Consider the following 22,757-nt stretch of genomic DNA (forward strand, 5'->3'; position numbering starts at 1 on the left):
AGACTTTCTGTGCCAGCAGTTCCCCAGCCCGGCACTGCGCACCATCAGGCCCTCATTCTGGGTCTCTGTCTCCCACCTTTAGGACTGTTACATCCTGGACCAGGGGGGTCTGAAGATCTACGTGTGGAAGGGGAAGAAGGCCAATGCCCAGGAGAGGAAGGGAGCCTTAAGCCAGGCCCTGGTGGGCATGGGGTCGGGAAGAGAATGGCAGGGAGAGGGCAGAAGCTCAGACTGGGGCGTAGAGGCCAGGCGTAGACCCACTGGGGTCTGAGGGTCTGCTCTGGAGCCATCTGGAGGGTTCTCTGCACACCAAGGAGCCAAGCACCAGGCAGCATGGGGCCTCCTGAGGAGGTGGGCTCCTACCTCAAGCTGAGTTCGGAAAAGGGAGGAAGAAACATGGAGGCCGCCCTTCCCACAGAGAGGATGGGGTCAGCATGGGGCCGGGCCAAGTCAGAGTTTGGGGTCATTGTTGGGCTGGAATCAGTGACCCTAACTGACTTGGGGTCAGCGTACGGTTGAGGATTGGGTTCAAGTTGACAATGGGGCTGACGGCCGGGGTTAAAATTGAGGTGGGGTCAAATTTGGTGTCAGAGTTGGCCTTGGGGCAGGGGTCAGAGGTAGGTTTGGGTTGGTGTCAAGTTTAGGATCTGGTTTGGACCTGAAGGTGGGGCCAGAGCAGGGTCAGCATTGGGACTAGGGTTGGGTTCCGGTGTGGGCTTTGGACCAGGGGTAAGAACCAGGCTTTGGCTTGTACCAGGGGTTGGGGGATAGGGTGGGACACAGCCCCAGCCACCCCATCTCTCCCCAGAACTTCATCAAAGCCAAGAAGTACCCCCCGAGCACGCAAGTGGAGGTGCAGAATGATGGGGCCGAGTCCGCTGTCTTCCAGCAGCTCTTCCAGAAGTGGACAGTGCCCAGCAGGACCTCAGGCCTGGGCAAAACCCACACCGTGGGCTCCGTGGGTAAGGGCCGGGCAAGGTAGGGCAGGGCAGGCTGGGAGCCGGGAGTGGCGCCAGGAGAGCACCCAGGTCTGCCTCCTGCCCTCCTTCCCGGCTACCCTCCTCTGTGTGCACTTTTCCCTGGTCTGTGCTCCCCAGCTGGTGGGGGGACATGAGGGCATATGGATAAACTCAAGAGTTGTCACAAACAGGAGCTGAGAATGACCTGCCTCTCATTTGGAATGGGCTTGGGTCTCCCTGGAAACCAAGTAGCTCAGTCTCTCACCAGATAATATTGGCTGAGGGCAGGCTCAGTGCCAGGCACCTGGGGGAGGCTAAAAGGGTTGTCCCTCTCCTGGCTCCCCTGGGGTGCCCTGGTGAAGCATGAGTCTTAGGGACAAGGAGATATGGTTCTGTATTATAACTCTGCCATGTGTAACCTTGGGTAAGCTACTGAATCTCTCTGGTCTCGGTTTCATCATCTCTAAAACGGGTCTAAGGATTATAGCTACCCCTCAGGGCTGTTGTGAGGGCCTGGGGGACCTCATCTCTGATTCCCTTCACTCCAGCCAAGGTGGAGCAGGTGAAGTTCGATGCCATGTCCATGCATGCCCAGCCTCAGGTGGCTGCCCAGCAGAGGATGGTAGATGACGGGAGTGGAGAGGTGCAGGTATGGCGAGGGGAGGGAGGCCTTGCCTGGGTGAGAGGGGTTGGTGGAGCCTGTCCCAGACCTCACACTCGCCTGGTACTGGCCTCAGGTGTGGCGCATTGAGGACCTAGAGCCGGTGCCTGTGGAGTCCAAGTGGCTGGGTCACTTCTATGGGGGCGACTGCTACCTGCTGCTCTACACCTACCTCATCGGAGAGAAGCCGCACTACCTGCTCTACATCTGGCAGGTCAGGCCCCGCCCACTCTTCCAGAGCACGGCCAGCTCAGCTCCTACCCCACTATACCCTTGCCAAGTGGCCATCCCCTTTGTGCTGAATATTCCTGATGATAAGGAACTCACCTCTTTTCTACTTTGGGACTGCGTTGGCTGTGCGATCCCCTGGCACTGAGAACCCCCATTCACAACAACCCTTTTCTCATTTTGGTTTTTTTTCCCCTTTTGAGTCTCCCTTCTCATTTCCATGACCTCTTGCATTTTCTCTCCACCTGCTTTGTGGGTTTCTGTGTCCAGATGTGAGAGCAGGGAGATGCTGGGGGTGAGTGATGTGGTAGCCATGGTGTTTCCCAGAGAAAGGTACAGTGAGGAGGAGGGGAAGTTTGGGGTTAAGTCTGGGGTTTCAGGTGGGTCAGGCTGGGCGGGGGCAGGGAGAGGGTTGGGTATGAGGCTGGGATCAGAACTGAAATCAGGGTCAGGTTGGGTTGGCTGTGACAAGATGTTAGGTGGGGAAGACAGTTGGGTTTGGGGCCAGAATTGGTGATGGAGTTGTCGCTGAGGTCAGGGGTAGGGTCAGACTCAGTACTTGACCTCACCCCATCCCTTCCCTTCTGCTCATCCCAGGGCAGCCAGGCCAGCCAGGATGAAATCACAGCCTCGGCCTATCAAGCCGTCATCCTGGATCAGAAGTACAACAATGAACCGGTCCAGATCCGAGTCCCGATGGGCAAGGAGCCATCTCATCTCATGTCCATCTTCAAGGGACAAATGGTGGTCTACCAGGTGTGGCTGCTGGACTGAGGCAGGGTGGGCGGCCAGGAGATGGGGGCGGGGATCTGTGATGGGGGCGGGGATCTGTGATGGGGCGGGGCTGTGGGTGAAGCCTGTTCTCCACAGGAGAGGACTGTTGAGGCTCCACCACTGGCGCAGAACTGGTAATAGAAACACCACTCAGTGCTTTAAAAATCCACGTGATGAGCACGCAGCATGTGCAAGCACTGTTTCTCTCTGCACCCCAACTCTTCAGATCCTTTATATGAAAAAGGAAGTTATGTTGGCTAGATTTACCCAAACCATGGACTTGTTCAAATGCATGGGTGCCTTCCAACATAATGAAACAGACAGCTTTGCATTCATTTAAGCAACAATCTGTTTACTGAGAACCTACTAAGTACATAGCCCTCTGCAAAGCGCCAGGTGGGGAGAATGCCTGCTTATACTATTTACCATCTTGTTGGGAGAGCAGTGAGCTAGCAGCCTGTGGCACCATGTGGTTAAATGCCAGGAATATACGTTGAATTTAAAGGGGAATGTGAATACAGTCATCTGGGAATAGGCATGGAGTTCCTGGTGGAAAGGGGGTTTGAAAAGAGTCTTGACATGGGGTCAGCTGAAGAGCTCAGCAGAGGTGTGATGAGGGCATGCAGTGCAGGGGGCACAGCAAGGAAGGAGGCCTGGAGGAAGGGATCTGTGGGGAACAGTGAGGAGCCTGGCCAGGGTAAACTGGAAGGTTTGGAGAGAGCAGAGTGAAGGCAGTTTCCCCCCTATTCATGCAGGGCCTTCAAAGGCCCCTCTGAAGGGCTAAGTTCTAGTCTATAAGCAGTGCGGAGCCACTGCAGGTTTTTGAGCAGGGACGTGCCATGACCACATGTTTCAGAGGATTAATTTGATGTTATCAGCGGACCCGGAGGGGCAGGCAGGCCCTACCCCAACATCTCTTCCTTCCTGGTTTTCTGTGTCCCTCTAACGCCCCCTCATCTTTACTAAGTGACTTCTGCTTTCTCCTCACACCCTACAGGGAGGCACCTCCCGGGCTAAGAACCCAGAGCCGGAGCCCGCCACACGGCTGTTCCAGGTCCGAGGAACCAGCACCAATAACACTAAGGCTTTTGAGGTCCCAGCCCGGGCCACCTCCCTCAACTCCAATGATGTCTTCATCCTCAAGACCCAGTCCTGCTGCTACCTGTGGTGTGGGAAGGTGTGTGCAGGCCCCCAGCCTCAGAGCAGATCTGGCACAGGGTGGGAGCCTCTGGCTGAACAGGCCCAGCTGCCCCTAGCCCCGGCCCCTCCTCCGCAGCTCTGGGTCTGGCCCGCTCAGAGTCTCTGCATTGGTCTGAGTCAATCTCTCATTGTGTGTCTCTGGCCACCCCTGTCTCTCCCAGTATTGGTCTGTCTATGTCTTAGGCTCTCTCTCACTATCCCTGTGCCAGTCACTCCTTCTCCATCTATCTCTGTAATGAGGACTCTCAGCCTCTTATAGTCCTTCTCCTGCCTTGTAAGGTGAGTGAAGCTTCTATTGCCTCCCCTGTCATTCTTTGGAGTGTCGAGGACAGAGGATGGGAGAACTGTCCCTGCATCGGCCATGTGCTCAGGGTCCTGACCCAAGAGAGCCCTCACAGCTCCGGAGCTCAGTGAATGTGGTGCAAGGGTGGGGGTCAGCATGGCACCAGAGATGGTCTCCCCAGTACATCCAGCCCCTCTTTCCCCAGGGCTGCAGCGGAGATGAGCGGGAGATGGCCAAGATGGTGGCTGACACCATCTCCCGGACAGAGAAGCAAGTGGTGGTGGAAGGGCAGGAGCCGGCCAACTTCTGGGTGGCCCTGGGTGGGAAGGCACCCTACGCCAACACCAAGAGGTAAGTAACTATGGGGTTCCTCTGCCTCCAGCAGGCATGGATTGAGGACCCCGTGTGCCAGGCCCCCAGGGCCACAAGATGAGTCAGGAGCAGTCAACACTCTCAGAACCTCTTAGACACAGGGTCTATAGCTGTGCTCGCACCATGGTCTGCCTGGGGCCTGGTGGGGTGTTTCCCTGGTAAAGAGAGGTCACAGCCAGAGGAGGCAGCCCAAAGGGCTATAGGTTTGCCCTTTGGGAAGATGTCAGAGCCCACCCAGTTCCTGCCCTTGGGGTTGACACGGGAGGGACCCGGATGCTGAGGAGTACCAGCTGTAAACCCTCTTTCAAATAGTTTTTCTTAAGAAGATCCATGACCCCCAGTTCAAAAGCATAAGGTCATGTACTGGAGTAGCAGCAGGAAGGCTAGAAGGAAGGTATCAGAAAGAACTTCCTAACAGGACTAGAGAAGAGCCACTGGAATGCATGTCCAGGAAAATCAGTGGGAATTTCTCCTGTGGAGCCATCTCAGACTCTTGGGAAGAGGGGGGACCTTTTGTGTGGCCAGAGGAGAGAGCATTTTCCTAGGAGATGGGCTTTCCCTGTCGGAATCCCTCCTCAGAGTGCGGTGTCCTTGATTCTCCTTTCCCACGCCTTCCTCCTGCCGACACAATCTCTCTCCATCCGGCAGACTGCAGGAGCAGAACATGGCCTTCACCCCCCGGCTCTTTGAATGTTCCAACCAGACTGGGCGCTTTCTGGCCACGGAAATCCCCGACTTCACTCAGGATGACTTGGAAGAGGATGATGTGTTTCTGCTCGATATCTGGGACCAGGTAGGACTGAGGCCTGGCCAAGAAACAGTGGCTTTAGGTGTAGGGAAGGTCTGGCGTTTCCTTGGCTCCCATATATGTTCTTCCTGGGAGCAGTGTTAGGGACACAGGAGCCTGAGAAAGAAGGCGGCAGCCTGGAGGGGCTGCTGGGTGGGATGTCTCTTCCCAAATCCAATTTATTTCATGTGGCAGAGCAGTGTTTTTGAGGGCTTAGGCTCTGAAGTCACATATTTGCAGAATATCCAAGGAGAGAGCATCTGTCCAACCCCCTCAACTGCCCAGATGCAAAGTCAAGGCCAGACGTGCCTGTTCAAGGTCAGGCTCCTCGGTTGGACAGCGGAGCCTGGGTGAACCGAGGCAGAGCCTGCGGGCCAGGGGGACAGGGCAGACTGACAGAGCTCCGGGTTCTCACAGGTCTTCTTCTGGATCGGGAAGCATGCCAACGAGGACGAGAAGAAAGCCGCTGCCACCACAGTGCAGGAATACCTCAAGACCCACCCCAGTGGCCGGGACCCTGATACCCCCATCATTGTGGTGAAGCAGGGACACGAGCCCCCGACCTTCACGGGCTGGTTCCTGGCGTGGGATCCCTTCAAATGGAGTGTGAGTGGCCCAGCCCACCCTGGTCCTTACAGCCCAGCACACCCTTCTCCGGGTGGCTCTTCATGGTGCATCCTGAGAGCAGGGTGATAGATGACATGTGATATATTCGTGAAGAGTTTAGAACGAAAAGTAAGGCTGCAGTGAGCTTATGAAGCCCCCTGGTGAGGGTGAGGGTGAGGGTGAGGGCGAGGGTGAGGGTGAGGGAAGGAAACTCAGGCTGATGACAGTCCATTGCTTGTACACTAGTTTTAGTTCAAAGCTGTTATACATTATTGGTAAGAGCTGTACTGGCTACTTAAATTAACTAAAATGAAACAAAATTAAAGATTCAGTTTCTCACTGGCCACACTTTCAGTGGCTTAGTGGCTACTACCCTGGACAGCACAGGAACAGGAACATTTCCTTCGTCACAGAATGTGCTATGGGACAGCGCTGGTGGGTCCTCGTGCCAGTGAAAGGAAACGTCAGCTCTAACGTTCGGACAGATGTCCTCGTGGCACTAAATTCTAAGCAAAATGGGTCACACATGGGTCCTTCCTGAGAGGCAGTGACTCAGACTTCCACCGGATTTTCCTAAACTGGCCCCAGGGAGAAGCAGAAGGCAGGTCCTCAGATGGAACCCCAGCAAAGGTTTCTGCAGGAAGGAGGAAGGCAGTTAGAATGAGTGCTGGCCTGGTGGCTCTGAGTGTGCTAAGTTGGCACAGCAGACGATCTTCGATTAATTTCCTCAAATACATTTTAAAAAATTCAGTGGGCTGAGTTTAGTTTTGAGGATGGAGTCAGACAAATCTCAAGGTTGCAAATTCAGGTGCCAGAATTTAAATTCACATCATCAGTGTCCCAAGTCAACAACGCTGCCAGTCTCTCCTCACATCAAGTCTGTGCTGGCTTCTCTCTCAGACTTCATTCATTCATTCAGCATAACGGAAGCTCATGTGTCACAGTTGGTGCAGGTCCTGGGGATATGGAGATGGGGTTCCTTGGTCCCTTCTATTCTCTACTCCTTTGCGGCATGGTTCCCTCCAGGCTCTCAGAAGAGCCTCCCAGTTTTCCAGGACCTCTGTCCCCAAGTTGGGCCTTTTCTGACCTTCAGGGCCGATCCTCATCACCCCACCTCCTTTTTCAGGGGCCCCTCCAGCTCCCGCCTAGCTCCCTCTTCCCTTTCTCAGCCCCAGACTGTAGGCCAGCCTTCTTTCAACTCTTGAAGGAAAATGGTCTTCTGTCTCCTCTGCTGAGAGCCAGGCCTAATTTGTTGCTTTCTTTATGTGCAGAACGCCAAATCCTACGAGGACCTGAAGGCGGAGCTTGGCAGCTCTGGGGACTGGGGCTGGATCACTGATGTGAGTCTGGGGCAGGTGGCTGGGCCCTGAGTGGGCATCTGACCATGATCAAACCTGTGGGGGCTAAGAAAGCTCCAGAGAAGATGCCAGTGTCCTGTGCTTTCCTTCCCACCGTCTCCTCCCAGGCCTCATGGAAGTTCATTGTCTCTAGCTGTTTTGTCTTCTCCATTCCCTAGTGAAATGATTCTCACATTTTGTCATGCACAAGAGGCTGGGTGATGGGGAACTGGGGGTGAGGAGAGCATATTAAGCTACAGATTCGAAGGTCTCATTTACTCCCAAAGATTCTGGTTTATAAAATTGGGTTGAGACCCAGGAATATGTGTGTTTTTCATTAGGGGTCCAGGGGTCTAGCTCATAGATGACACTTGGTGACATTTCTCTGTTGTCACCCTTGGGATCCCCTCTCCAGGTAGAATAATTCTACCCTGTCCATCTTAATTCTACAGGTAGACTAATGCAACCCCGTCCATCTTTCAGCTAGTTACAGAAATATATGTAGCCTGGAGGTCTGGGACATGGAAAAGTGAAAGCAAAGCCTTTCCTTTAGGAAGTTCACAGGCTTGCAGGTGAAACAAAGCCAATGAGACCGGCAGAAATGTGTCCAGAACAAGGGAGTGATTTCCCAAGCTCACCAGTATCATCAGCAGATAGCATATATGGCTCCTCAGCCCCACCACAGTCTGATAACCTGGTGGCGTTCATAAACCCTTCTTACTAGATTGATGGTACAGGCAGGAAAGTATGGATAGGTCAAGGCTATGTGACTTTACAGATGACAAGTTCACAACAGATAAGAGAGAGGGTCATAAATGTCTAAGATAGACCTCGGACATCTGGGGGAAGCCATGGAGACGCTCATATGTCATAGAACGAAAGAGTCATCTTTAACCACTGGCTTTGGTTGGATACACACCACCAAGCTTTGGCTTACAAGTGTGTATATGTGTATGTGTATGTGGGTGGGCCGGTGGAAGTGGGGTCATGGAAGGCATCTTGGAGGGGGTGCCTTAGGATCAATGTTGACTTCAGAGAGAAAGGCAGCTTAGGAGGCAGCCACAAACCAGCTGAATTAACAGTGGTTTCTTCTTCTCCTCTAGGAGATCACAAACCCTAAACCGGACGTGTTCAATGCGAACAGCAACCTCAATTCTGGGCCTCTCCCTGTCTTTCCCCTGGAGCAGTTGGTGAACAAGCCGGTGGAGGAGCTCCCTAAGGGTGTGGACCCCAGCAGGAAGGAGGTGGGTCAGACTTGAGAAGGAGGAAGAGCTGAGGCCTTTCCATTCGTTGGACAACACTAATGGCCCCCCAGATTGTACCCTGCAGATGACCAGATGCTGGGGACGACCTGGTGAACAACATACACCTGGTCTCTGCCCTCATGTGAAGTTACATCTCAGTGTGGGGAGAGGAAGGAGCCTGAGTACACTATTATTTAATTTGTGAAGTTAAGGGCCATGAAGGGTATTATAAAAGGAACCTGGGTTAGTCAGAGAAGACTTCCTTCTGAAAGGTGAACAGGAATTGTCCAGGCAGAATGGGTTATTTCTGGAGAAGGGAACAGCATGCACGAAGCCCAGAGGCAGGGAATAAGCACAGGGTGGAGCCAAATGCCAGAGTGGTGACAGGGTGAGTGCTGGGGTGGGGCAGCTGGCCGGAGGGTCAGGGGTTGAACTGAGCAGTGCCTTCTATGCCACGTTAGCGATGGTGGTGTCATCCTAAAAGTGGAAGGGAGCTGCCCGGCCGGCATGGCTCAGCAATTAAGCTTATGAACCTATGAACCAAGAGGTCACAGTTAGATTCCTGGTCAGGATACAAGCCCAGATTGCGGGCTTGATCCCCAGTGTGGGGCATGCAGGAGGCAGCTGATCAATGATTCCCTCAGCATTGATGTTTCTATCTCTCTCTTCCTCTATGAAACAAAAAAAATATATATATAGTGGAAGGGAGACATCATGTTTGAAGCAGGCAGATGCAGTCAGGTTTTTACTTTTAAAAGACCACGATGGCAGCTTAGTGAAGAATGCATTGGGAAATGGCAAAAGCAGCAGCCGGAAGTTAGGCTGAGAGGCAGATGGTAGCTTAGCATAATAGGTGGTGGTGGGGAAGGTGATGATTTACAGCAGTGGTTCTCAACCTTCTGGCCCTTTGAATATAGTTCCTCATGTTGTGACCCAATCATAAAATTAGTTTCGTTGCTACTTCATAACTGTAATGTTGCTACTGTTATGAATCATAATGTAAATATCTGATATGCAGGATGGTCTTAGGCGACCCCTGTGAAAGGGTCGTTCGACCGCCAAAGGGGTGGCAGCCCACAGGTTGAGAACCACTGATTTAGAGAAAGTCTAGGAGATAAAATAAATGATACTTGGTAAGTACCAGATAAAGACTGTGAGAGAGAGGGGGGAAATTGTATTACTCTCTGAGATAAAGAATAAAAACGAAAAAACCCTGAATCAGAAAGAGCTTAGAGGGTGATGTGAGTTCAGGGAAGCCATGTGGTTTGAGACACCTGGGAGACATCCAGGTTGAGGGTTGAAGTACTTGTCGGTGGGCAGGCAATTCAGAGGCGGCGCCCGGGGCAGACCCAGCTGGTAGCTGCAGCTGCATGGATCCCCCGGGGCAGTGGTCGGCAAACTCATTAGTCAACAGAGCCAAATATCAACAGTACAACAATTAAAATTTCTTTTGAGAGCCAAGTTTTTTAAACTTAAACTATATAGGTAGGTGCATTGTTATTAACTTAATTAGGGTCCTCCTAAGGCTTAGGAAGAGACACTCAAGGGGCCAAAGAGCCGCATGTGGCTTGTGAGCCGCAGTTTGCTGACCATAGCCCTGGGGGAAGAGTTTGGCAAGAACTTGTTAAAAACATATTTCTAATATTCATTCCCACTTCATGAAGATCCAAAATGGATTTCAAATCTAGCTTGATTGGGTGCTGAGAGGAAAAAAATTTATTCTATGTGTAGCAAACCATAAAGAAGTCTTATGAATGAATTAGGACATCCACTGAAGAGATACCTAATTTCTCCAAGAATATCCAAGTCTGTTAGGAGCTTGGGCCTGATAAATGTGAAAGTGTATTGTTTCCAGAGCATTTACATCCTGCCCCTCACCTTGGAGACCACCTTCATGCATTCTCTCTCAGATATGCCTATCTGTGTCTTCACTATAATACTGGGGTGATCTCAATGTATTATTTGTAATAATAGTATTATAAATATTATTTGCCCAGCCTCTTGTGCATAGAAAGTGCTCTATAAATGTAAGCTGTGATTATCATTGCTCTTCTACTCCTGAAAAAAACTCAGGTCCAGAGCAGGGAAGTGACTTGCCTAATGTGATGTAGTTACTTAGTAGCAAAGACAGACCAAGAACCAGGTCTTCTGAGTCCCACTGTTACCATCATATCAGGTGGCATAAAGAAAGGATTTCTAAAGGGAAGGGCAGCCAGTGTTACTGAACCAAGTGATTGACAGGAGGCTATATGGATTGCTAATTTTGAATGAAGCACATGGAACCAATACAACCCTAACGGAGTAGAAGCAGTCTAAGAAGTCTTTGAGCCTTTTATCTATCTACCTATCTATCTATCATCTATTTATTTTTTAAAAATATATCTTTATTGATTTCAGAGAGGAAGGGAGCGGGAAAGAGCGATAGAAACATCAATGATGAAAGAGAATCATTGATTGGCTGCCTCCTGCACGTCCCCTACAGGGGATCAAACCCACAACCTGGGCATGTGCCCTTGACCAGAATAGAACCTGGGACCCTTCAGTCTGCAGGCCGACGCTCTATCCACTGAGCCAAACCGCTAGGGCCTTTGAGCCTTTTAAAGAAATCAGTTGTCTATTGCTGATTTTTATCATGGGAGTAGCATACATTCTTGTGGGAGAGCTGTGGGTTTAATGCAGGGGTGGACAAACTTTTTGACTCGAGGGCCACAATGGGTTCTTAAACTGGACCGGAGGGCCGGAACAAAAGCATGGATGGAGTGTTTGTGTGAACTAATATAAATTCAAAGTAAATATCATTACATAAAAGGGTACGGTCTTTTTTTTCAATAGATTTATTCATTTCAAACGGGCCGGATCCAGCCCGCGGGCCGTAGTTTGCCCACGGCTGGTTTAATGCCAAGTGGGGAGGGTGGGAGAGGTCTTCAAACCTCTGGCTGCTCCAAATTCAAAAGTGGAGCCAGTGACAGTGAACAATGGGATGGTGGGTCTGACTGCAGGCAGTAGTAAGAGTGTAATCTAAGTGTTTGATCACAAGTGAGTAAGCCATAGAGAGGCGGATGTGGGCATGGGTGAGGCCGGCAATCAGCTGACAGGACAGCAGGGTTCAAGAACAGGACCAGTGGAAAGATACAAGTCCACAGGGATGGGCAGTCTCTGCTATCTAGCCCGAAGGTCAAAGTCCAGGAGTCTCCACTAAGCTGCAGAGCCGGCCTGGGTGGGCCAGAGAGGGCAACTGAAGCCACTCACAGGCCAAGGACATTGCAGACAGCTGTGAGGGACCTGGCAGGGGAGGGGAAGCTACAAATAGACTTGGTGTAGGCAGCTCTTCCCTATTATTCACTGATGCCCAAACCACTCATATTTACTATCGTCTTCCAAAACAAGGCACTTCACTGCCCTGCCTGTGGGGGTGGGGTGTGGGGTTGGGGAGCGCTCCAGGAGCCTGGTGGCTGGAGGCAAATCTAATGACAGGCTAGAGAACTGGGGCATCAGAACCACCTGAACTTGAAATCCAGCTGCAGGTGTTTACCAAGCTGTTCAGACGAGGGTTCTCTGCGGGAGTCAGCAGTGTTCCCCACGCAACTCCCCATAATGGAAAAAAAACCCATTGCTTTCACTCCACCCTGTTTCCTCCTGGTGCCTGAGGGAGCAGAGATGAAGACTACAGGGTGCTGTTTTATGGCAGCTTTAATTTGGGGTTCTTACTTGAATGTGCCTTGAGGATATTTAGCTGGCCCTAAACAATATCACTGTCATACCAGCTGGGAGCAAAGATCATGTCAGGCAATCCCCTCATCCTATGGCTGAAGATACCCAAGGCCTAGAAAAGTGAATCCTAGCTGGAGGGTCACGGTTTGATAAGGAGGTAGATGCCCTTTCATATGTAATATTTTCATCTCCATAAAAGCATTAAAAAGAAGTGAAAATTGGCCTGTAAGAAATTTTCCCCATTAAGAAAATGTTTTTAAGAGGTAGAAACATCTATGAGAGAAACATCAATTGGCTGCCTCCTGTGTGCCCCCCACTGGGAATCCAGCCCCAAATCCCAGCATGTGCCCTCATAGGGATTCAAACCAGTGAACTCTTGGTTCATGGGAAGATGCTCAACCAAATGAGCCACACCAGCCAGCGAGAAATTTCTCACATTTTACAGAGAGGAAAACTAAGACCTGGAAAGAGAAGCAACTCTAACCAAGCTAAGTAATGCCCTGCTTATTTCAGGGCTAGTGTGAACTTGAACCCGTCAAAAGAAAAGGAGCTCCATCTATCTCATGTTTGTTAGCGTCCTTTTTATTATGCTCCCAATTCAGGGATCCAATTTCTTGGACTTACCCGCCTCATCCTTTCCCAGTCCTCCTAACATTGCCTGTTTTGCTCTTCATTTGATTTCTATACCACACCTATATGACTCATGGAAGCAAACCCTGGGGAAGAATGTGACCTTTGCCTTCTGGTCCCTGTTCTAGGAGCACCTGTCCGTTGAGGATTTCACCAAAGTCTTGGGGATGACTCCAGCTGCCTTCTCTGCCTTGCCTCGATGGAAGCAACAAAACCTTAAGAAAGCCAATGGACTATTTTAATAGCTGCACTTGCAAAGCTGTTTCGTTTTGTTATTACTGGTATTAATCCTTTACTTAATTGAAATTTTACTTGTACCTGTGAGCAGCAGTCTGTGGCAATGCTTCTGTTTACTAACCTATCCCTCCACAAAGATGATGCTTCCAGAAGGAGGCTGTGGTCCCAATTTCAGCTCTCAAGAAGGTGGTTGCCGTATGATTTCACTCATACGTGGGAAATAAAACTGAAACTCCTAGACACAGACAACACTATTTGGGTTACCAGAGAGAAAGGGTGGAGGGTACTACAGGGTAAAAAGAACCAAATATATGTGATGGAAGATGCACTTGAAACCTATATAATCTTATTAACCAGTATTACCCCAATAAACTTAATTTAAAAAAATGAAGAAATGAACCCAATTTCAGATTATAAAGGTATCTGTACCTACATGCTAATTGGGGCGTTCACACACAGAGAGCACTAAGAAATCAGCGGCTCTCAGTTCCCCTCCTTGCTTTAAAGAAATTGAATCAAATGTTATAATCATGGGCTCTGGACTGAGTGCCATCACTCCGTTTTCTAACCATGTAAATATGTTTTTTTCAATTAGTTCACATTCAATATTATATTGGTTTTAGGTGTACATCATTGTGGTTAGACATTTATATAATTTACAAAGTGATCCCCTGATAAGTCTAGTACCCACCTGGCACCACCCATAGTCATTACAACCTTTTATTTTATTTAAAAGGAAAAAAAAAAGGTGGTTGCATTATTTCTGTCCTGAGGTGTTGCACCACTTTAACCATACTGTTCCAGAGCTGCCCCTTCTTAGAAGAGCAGCCAACACTCCCGGGAACACTTGTTCTGGAGTCCTCCGTCCTCCGTAGGCGTTTATCAATGGCAGGTGGGCTGAAGCATTTTTGTCTGCCTTTCCCAGAATAACGGTTTTTCCTTTTCACATACGTCTTCCTCTGGTGATAAGTTAAGGGGGATCCCTTCTTTGAAGGAGTTCAATGGCCTAGGACAGTGGTCGGGCAAACTCATTAGTCAACAGAACCAAATATCAACAGTATGATTGAAATTTCTTTTGAGAGCCAAATTTTTTAAACTTAAACTATATAGGTAGGTACATTGTTATTAACTTAATTAGGGTACTCCTAAGGCTTAGGAAGAGCCACACTCAAGGGGCCAAAGAGCCGCATGTGGCTCGCGAGCCGCAGTTTGCCGACCACGGGCCTAGGAGATGCTGTAGTAGGAGGTTTCACAGTACTCACTAAACCAGTCCCCAGTGAAAGCCAACATATCCACTGGGTTTAGGCTTGAGTTTAAAGGCAAGTATGAACTGCAAATGCTAGTTCATCCTTCTCTGGGAAAGGTGTAAAAAATGCTAAGGCCAATGCTGGGTTTATAAACTGTTATCCAGAACCTCTGCAAAGCTTCCCTGGCTCCTCAGATGGAAACAATGGGAAATCAGTGCATATGTTGGTTTGCCATCCCATTTTCTTTAGGGTTTAACAGTGCTGCACAGAAGTCCCAAGTCTGAAGGCCAACAGAAGGTGATTTCTACAACTTCAACAACTATTGTTAAGTGTCTGCAAGAATATGTCCTTTTCAGAAATAAGTCAAATCAACACAGGGTTAATAAAGGCTTTAATTTCACACACACAAAAAACCTCTATGCATAATTTAAAAAGGAAACCAAAACAAGGAAAAACTGTAAAGAATACAGAGGAACAGTTCTGCTAAAACACAGATACAGTGCCGCTCCATACAAAACAAAACAAAGATTTAGAATCAGAAGTCACTCTGAACACAAAGAAAATCACCTCACTGATAATGTGGCCAAAGCTGCCAGCAAACCTGGTAGTGGCTCAACTAGGCAAAGTGTAGAAGCTTAGTTGTTTTCCTTTTCTTAGCATAAATAAACACTTAACAGGCCAGAGCAGTCAGAGGGAAGGAAACCTGGGGACCCGAGGTGTGTACAACCACATGCAGTCATTCTTCGCTCCCCCTCCCATTCTTGAAGTAGACCAGCCCATTCGATTCTCTTCTTTGTTTTGGTCTAATGAACTTGGGTTCTGATCCAGACCCTCAATACACTCTATTTTTACATCAGTGTACACACCTATTCTTCATCTCTATACTTTAAGAAAAGTCCAATGTTACCAAAATCAATTGCTTATATTCATACTGGCACACTTTGTATTAAAATATCAAAACCTCAGACACATAGCACACATGGAAAGGAAAACTTACTCATTGTTTATAAATATGATACAACCAAAGAGACTGCCTGAAGCTTAGTAATCAAAGCATGCCATAGGAGTCAATGATTGTGGTGAGACACAGCAAAAGAATTCTGTCACACAACTCTCAAGGCCTAACAAACTATAGTTTCCCAATTAAAAAAAAATTTTTTTTTAGAGGTTAGTAAGACCCATCGATAGAGACAAAATCAGGGTTCTTAAGTAATATAGTAGAAAGTCGTTAAGAGGTCAGAAATCGGGTTTTCGTACACATTTAAAAAGAGCATTACTCAGTGTAAAGCAAGATGGGAGGAGGAAAAGGACACATCTGTTTTTGGGGTACATTTTTATGTGACTTGCAACTGGTACTGGGTTGTTGGTGGTTTTTCTGAAGATCTCCACACATATACAAGATCCACATGTACTTGGAGATCTAGCTGTTTCCCTGACTTAAAACACTACCTAAGAGCATCAATTAAATCAAACAGGGCAAAAGATGGCTGGATGACTAAGAGCATCCACTGTTTTATTTCAGAGGACAGAGAAGAGTGAGCAAGAAGGGTAATGTTTTTATTAGTTTTAACATAATCTCTTTTCAGATCACAAATGAGTTTATAAACTACCTTCTTTCTGTATGTTTCCACCCCGCCCCCCTATGCTCTCTCTACATGTTCTCTACACTCAAAGCACTCAACTATATATGAGACATTGCCAAGAATTTCTTTAATTTAGATGTTTTCAAACAATTTTCATTATACAACTATATCAATAGTTGTAGCTATATTTATATAGTTACATAATGGTAACGGCAGTATGGAAGGATAAGTAAAGCCAGGAATTCACTTGCTGAGGTTTTAATTCTTAAAGCTTTTCTTTCAGAAGAATTTTACACTAGACAAAGAAAGAATTGTGTCATCTGTTTGCCTCCCAGAGTTAGCTGATAGTTACTTCTTAAAATGTAAACACATTTACATTTGTTATATTTGCTATTAAACAATTAAATTAGTAAAGTAAATTGGCAAGTAAACAAATAGCATTTGGAATAAAAAAATATAAATAGAACAAGTCATGGATTTGCTTCTTTTCTAGTTTGCTGAAACAAAACTTATGAGCGCACGTACACACACACATATTTTGCCCACAGAACAGAGTCTATCTTCTCACAGGCTTAAATTATAGCCATGGCTACTGAAGTGACAAGAGAGAGCATTTGACAACATACAACCTTCCAATTCTCCATTATAATAGCCAATAAGAATCAAGTTTGAATTTGTTTTTCCCTTTCAAAAAAGTTCCAATTAAGATCAGTTGAGTGCAGAACTAAGTGCTGTCAAGTTCCAATTCAATGCCATTTAGAAAAATGTAACCACATGTGGTATTTTCAATACGAAATTTATTGTGCAGGCTGCCTAGGACTGAAGCACTCTGTCCCTATTTCAGTTGTCCCTTCCTGGCACAACATGCCAAATGCCATCCCAACCCCCTGACTCTGAGCAAACTGATCAGACTGCACACAAAAAATCTACTTATAATTTTTCAATATATATAGTCAGCTCAAAAACAAAACAATAAACCCCATCAACATGGTCCAGATAAAATCTCCATCTATAGTCATTAATCCTTCACTAAATCAAAACAAGAAAGTAATTTAACTCATCTACCCCAGTAACCTGTATTCATTCAGCTAGTAAGTCCTGCCCAAGACATGAAGATCAAATCAAATTAGGTTTCTGAGCCAAGAGTACCTCTAAACCATACACCACAACCAAGCTATGAAAAGCAAGTCAACGAGGGTATTTCATGGGCAATCTAGGCTTATCACATTATTTCTAATTTTTTTAAATGCCCTAATGTACCCCTCACTTCAAATCATTCCCAATCATTTTTTAACAATACCTCTCAAAGCTCTCAAATGCAGACACAGGAAAGAAGAATAATAAATAGCTAAAGAATTTGATCACCACTTCATTTGTATAAGAAAACCAGTTATTTTCAAGAAAAAGAAAAAAAAAAGGAGCTCCCCAGTAGAAATAAAACATAAAAAGCTAGTTTTTAAAACAAATATTTCCCTCTGCTCTATACTACTCTTGCGTATTGTACCACCATACCATTTGGAACGTTTACTGGAGTAATATCTAAGTAAATGGTAGGAAGCAAAGCTTTTATCAGTAGTTAAGCAAGAGTGTTGGGGCTGTTTACAATCCAAAAATTCAAAATTTTAGAAGAGGTTACTATGTCAGAACACATCCAAGTTTTAAGAGTGGAGCTGGAACTCTCTTATGGCAATTTTCCAGAAAAGGTGTTGCATCTTCTGTGACAATGAACTTTACACTTGAAAACCTGCTAACAGTTTTTTCCCTACCTCAGAAGAGTAATTTGTTTACAATAAAAAAGCAAAAAGAAACAATATTGAAGGTTTCATATTGCTATACTTAACTCTGTATGATCCTAATGATCCCTGGGCTTACAAAATTATTTTTTGGACAGAATTCTACTTTCAAACTCATTCTTTATATAGTTTCACAAGCTGCTGAACCACGCTGATTATGTCAGCTGAGTGACTAATGCAGCAATTAATGCTGTACCCCCATTTAACCTCAACTCGAAGCACCTAAAAAGTAGAACAAATACATTATGCACCTTTATATATTAGTTCTTGGGATTATTAAACCAATCACACTTTTAATTCCCATTCTGTTTTAAGGGCAAAGCCAGACAGTGGAAGGTTAAATGTTCAAGCTTTATCCTACAGCTCATGCACTTATTTCACACTATAGCAGGGCTTTTAGCTTTAGTGGTCCAGAATTTTAACTTTTAACACAAGAATACTCCTCTTGACCTCTTGGAGAGACAAGATTCTAGTATTCCTCCTTATCCCTAAGTATCCTTGCTGGGGAGTCCCAATTGGGACAATATTATTTCCCTACCTTTTAAAGTTCTGGTTGAACTCTGTTAGGATAATGCTTGCTCCATAAAATAATGATTCTATCTTCACCACTGTAATATAGATGATATACAATGAATATACTGTGTGAAGGAATCTCTTTAAAGGAAATACAAAGTGTATAATAAATACCAAATGTGGGACCAAAACACATTCCAAGCACCAACAACAATCCATTTCTTGGGACTACATGTAAACAGCAAAAGCATCACGAATCCATGAATTTTTAAAAAATAGCCCCCCAAGTCAGGTGGCAGAAATGCCCCTCCTTTGCAAGGAGGACAAACTGTCATTAGTGTAACATGGAGAGCTTATTTTCCAGTGACCTTTACTAATAAGAAACACACATGAAAGATTACAGACTTGAGTGAAACTACTCAAGGAACATAAAAGCCAAATGTCAACTGATATGTATATCTGTACACATTTCTCAGGTGAATGGATTCTTTGACAACTTAATTTCTTCTCCAAACTGCTGTGCTATTAATTTTGAGCAGGCATACTCTGGTGGCTCATCCTAACTCTTTAAGGCTCCATTCATTCCACATATATGTTTGTATGTACATATATATATTTACAACAAGTATTTCCAAGACAAAAGGAAGTGCTACTCTTGTAGGAGAAAAAGAAGATAATCAGCTATAGAGGTGAGACCAAAGTTTCCATAAAACAATTAGCATGGAGCATTCCACATAACTGCAATTTTCATCTTTTGGTTTGGCCCTGAGCTGTTTGTTGCTCCCGCATCAAATAGAGTTCTAACTTCTCCTCAGGTGGAGGAAAATGAGGTGGGTGACAGTAAGGGAGAATATGCAGTGCACACTGCCAACCCAGCAGTTTGTTCTTCACGAGGCCTGACGAGTGGTCTTCCCCACTTCCATGCTGAATGCCTGAGAGTTCTTTTCTGTTTCCAGCAGCTCATCAAAAACCTCCCTTAAAATAAAACAAAAAAATAAGCATTCAATGAGCAAAGCCAAAGAATATACAGAAAATAGATAATGAAAAAGCATGCATAATCCCATTTGGTACCTAAATTTTATTACATAAGCAGCTCATTCATTTGATCACCATCTTAACCCCAAGTGCTGATTTTTGAAAACATTAGGAGGGAGGAGGCTGGCAAGAGCCAGCTTTCATAAAAATGTTATGTAGTTTCCATAGATGTAACTCAGATCTTCTAGCTGATACAACTAGAAGACCAAAAAGGTTTATGATAAGACAGCTTCTATCATAAAACAGTCTTAGGTTCCATACCTAGATGCTACTGTGTGATGAGTAATTAATGCTGAATTAAGAGAGAAAATATTCTGGACTTATAAGGAAATAAAACATGAGCCCTAAGCAAAGATAACAAAACAAAAAATTATCAACCAATTAAATAATGGGAACATTTTATTCTTAAGGAAGAAAAAAGAGTTGGGTAATTTTTAGCCCATGTCTTCAGATCTGGGAGTTTCTTACTTGTGCATGTAAAAGAAGATGTAACCACTCCGATCCCGATCACTCTGCACGGAAGCCTCTTGGATTTTAGATACCTCCAGGTCATTATAAGTAAACCACGCTTGCTTCTTAATGTCATACACATCACTAATGTAATGACCTGAAATAAAGAAAATCTGAAAATTGAGGTCTGTAAAATTTTTTTGCATGTCTCTCAGGTATAGGAAGTTTCAGAAAGAAAAACAGCCACCCCCTCTACCTTACTCCTACAGAAGTTTCTAAAAACCACTCAAAATACAAGTAGAAACATTTAAGATAGAAATATACTACACCAGACAAATTTTTGACAAAAGACTTCAATGTTTTTCTTGATGCATCCAACTTACACCTCACAAAGCAAGGCACAAAACAACCTAATAAGGAGTAAATGTTGGCTGCTCATTTATAAAATGCTAAAATCATTTTGTCCATTTACCTGAAGAAGAAGTGCTACCAATGTGACTGACAACACTGATGAGCCGATAGGAATGAGGAAGATATCCTGTCTGGAAAACAGAAGTGGGCATGACTTTAAACTCCTCATTTGAATAAAAGCAAAACACTAATTTTAAATTTATTATCAAAGGTGACATGACTAAGTTTTAGTGTGTATGTAAAGTCAGATACAATAAAATATCCAGTGGTTGGTATTGTGCATATTCTTTGATCCAAAAATTCTACTCTCAACAAGAATGTATCCTAAAAAATAATTCAAGCCCAGTTGGTGTGGCACAATGGCTGAGCGTTCAACTATGAACCAGGGGGGTCACAGTTTGATTCCAGGTCAGGGTATATGCCCAGGTTGTGGGCTCAATCCCCAGTGTCGGGCATACAGGAGGCAAGCTGATTGATGATTCTCTCTCAATATTGATGTTTCTCTCTCTATCTCTGAAATCAATAAAAATATATTTTAAAAAATAATTCAAAAGAAGAGTACATGTATAAATTATTTTATTGTAGCATTATCTTTCTTTTTTATAATTTTTTTATTGATTTCAGAGTAGAAAGGAGAGGGAGAGATTATCTTTATTTTTTATTTATTTATTTTTTAAAAATATATTTTATTGATTTTTTTACAGAGAGGAAGGGACAGGGATAGAGACTTAGAAACAGTGATGAGAGAGAAACATCGATCAGCTGCCTCCTGCACGCCCCCTACTGGGGATGTGTCCACAACCAAGGTACATGCCCTTGACCGGAATCGAACCTGGGACCCCTCAGTCAGCAGGCCGACGCTCTATCCACTGAGCCAAACCGGTGCTGGCTGAGATTATCTTTAATAAAAAAAGTTGGAACTAACAATAGGCCCAATAATAGCTAAACCATTAGTGGTACAGCAACTCAATACCATACTATTCAGCTATTTTAAAAAATCATGTGGGTTACCAACATATTATCCCGTTTTCTAAACCTACAAAAACACACATAATAACCATAGTTCTATAAAAACAGTATGTCAATAGTTAAGTACTCAATAACAGAATAAAAAAATGAAGAGTTGCCCTAGCTGGTTTGGCTCAATGGATAGAGCGTCAGCCTGCAGACTGAAGGATCCCAGGTTCTATTCCGGTCAAGGGCACATGCCTGGGTTGTGGACTCAGTCCAACGTGCAGGAGGCAGCCAATCAATGATTCCCTCTCATCATTGATGTTTCTCTCTCTCTCTTCCTCTCCCTTCCTCTCTGAAATCAATTAAAAAAAATGTATATATGTATGTATGTGTGTGTGTATATATATATATATATATATATATATATATATATATAGAGAGAGAGAGAGAGAGAGAGAGAGAGAGAGAGTTGGTGTATGGGTTATGGGTGAACATTTACATTTTAAGTATTTCTAAAAATGCTCTTAAAATATTGTTAGTAAAAAAAATAAAACAAAAACTGAAAAGATATTTCTGCACCGAGGCAGCACTATTAGGTATAATTTTGGGAACAAATACAGCTATATGGAAACCAGGAATCATTAAAATAGTCATAAACTTTGATGTAGTAATTTACTTCTAGGGATTTAGAGAAAAAATCCTAAATATAGAAAATGTTAGAATAATACAGTTCCTTAATGTATTATTTTTTACAGTGAAAAAACAGAAACAACATAAATGCTCAATGTTAAAAATACAGTAAAAAAAAATGAAAGATTCCAATGCGTTCTAGTAACATTATTACTTTTAACAGTTTTTATAGTTTCAGTAGAACTAAAAGAAATTTAATATACATGTGACTTTGAGAGCCATGTCACTTGGTTTTACCTAACTGCACGTAAGGTAGTCAGGAAATATTTCTGTTTTTGTTCCATTTTGTTTTGAATCTTGTAAGAAATGAGAAGCAAAGGACAAGAGAAAGTGAAGACAACTTGATGGCTACCAAAGGGGCAGAAATGCACCTCAATGGAAACTGTCAGTGGGGCCTATGAAGATGAAGAGCAGGAGCAATACTGACCGACTGACCAGTGCTACTCAGGGAACAGAAAGTCACCTACCTCAGCATTTCTCTTCAGTTCCTCAGCTTCAGCTTCTGTGTACTCCATATCTAAAACATCCTCATTCCCAGAGTCTTCATCAGAACCCAATGAATCCAGAAAAGAGTTGTTAAACTCTGAAGAACACAAAGACAGAGTCTTGTAAAATTTCTTGGAATAGACACAAAGAGATGATTAGGAAGAAAAGAACAGCTTGGGTACACATGTTATCATCCAATTCACCCAGCCAATTCTGGGGACCAACAACTCAGGTAGCTGATATCTGTAAAAGAAATGCTCCGTTTCCTTTTAAATATATCTATATGAAAGGTATATAACTCATACAAAGAATAAAACTGAAGAGGAGAATTTAATTTTAAAGATAATCCAAGTGTATTAAATCCTATATTATAGAAACAATTTTTAAGTACATGGTGCATATTGTAGGCAACACCAGCAAATATAAATTACCTCACAGAAAAGACCATAAAAAGGTCACTATCCTTTCATTCTCTTTAATATTAAATCATTTTCTTGAAATTTAACAAAAATAAAGGAAATTTAACCTTTAACTCTTAAATTTCAACTTAAATACATTACACAAAC

General features: G+C 44.9%; 2 protein-coding genes across 10 annotated transcripts in view; one reads left to right on the forward strand and one right to left on the reverse strand.

Moving 5' to 3' along the window:
- VIL1 (villin 1) overlaps positions 1–13,755 on the forward strand; it is a 28,160-nt gene extending 14,405 nt beyond the window's left edge. For both annotated transcript variants that reach the window (XM_059703134.1, XM_059703133.1), the window contains exons 9-20: positions 83–181; positions 809–962; positions 1,508–1,608; positions 1,697–1,834; positions 2,446–2,604; positions 3,620–3,799; positions 4,311–4,456; positions 5,126–5,270; positions 5,682–5,870; positions 7,142–7,210; positions 8,311–8,451; positions 12,921–13,755. In XM_059703134.1, the coding sequence (XP_059559117.1) occupies positions 83–181; positions 809–962; positions 1,508–1,608; positions 1,697–1,834; positions 2,446–2,604; positions 3,620–3,799; positions 4,311–4,456; positions 5,126–5,270; positions 5,682–5,870; positions 7,142–7,210; positions 8,311–8,451; positions 12,921–13,034 (1,635 nt within the window). In that variant the 3' untranslated portion in view covers positions 13,035–13,755. The remainder of the gene's footprint in view (positions 1–82; positions 182–808; positions 963–1,507; positions 1,609–1,696; positions 1,835–2,445; positions 2,605–3,619; positions 3,800–4,310; positions 4,457–5,125; positions 5,271–5,681; positions 5,871–7,141; positions 7,211–8,310; positions 8,452–12,920) is intronic.
- Positions 13,756–14,650: 895 nt separating this feature from the next.
- USP37 (ubiquitin specific peptidase 37) overlaps positions 14,651–22,757 on the reverse strand; it is an 81,801-nt gene continuing 73,694 nt past the window's right edge. For all 8 annotated transcript variants that reach the window (XM_059703130.1, XM_059703128.1, XM_059703131.1 and 5 more), the window contains 4 exons: positions 22,173–22,288; positions 20,123–20,192; positions 19,669–19,807; positions 14,651–19,140 (listed from right to left, as the gene is read on the reverse strand). In XM_059703130.1, the coding sequence (XP_059559113.1) occupies positions 19,053–19,140; positions 19,669–19,807; positions 20,123–20,192; positions 22,173–22,288 (413 nt within the window). In that variant the 3' untranslated portion in view covers positions 14,651–19,052. The remainder of the gene's footprint in view (positions 19,141–19,668; positions 19,808–20,122; positions 20,193–22,172; positions 22,289–22,757) is intronic.

Source organism: Myotis daubentonii, chromosome 7 (genome assembly GCF_963259705.1).
Source record: "Myotis daubentonii chromosome 7, mMyoDau2.1, whole genome shotgun sequence".
Lineage (NCBI taxonomy): Eukaryota > Metazoa > Chordata > Mammalia > Chiroptera > Vespertilionidae > Myotis > Myotis daubentonii.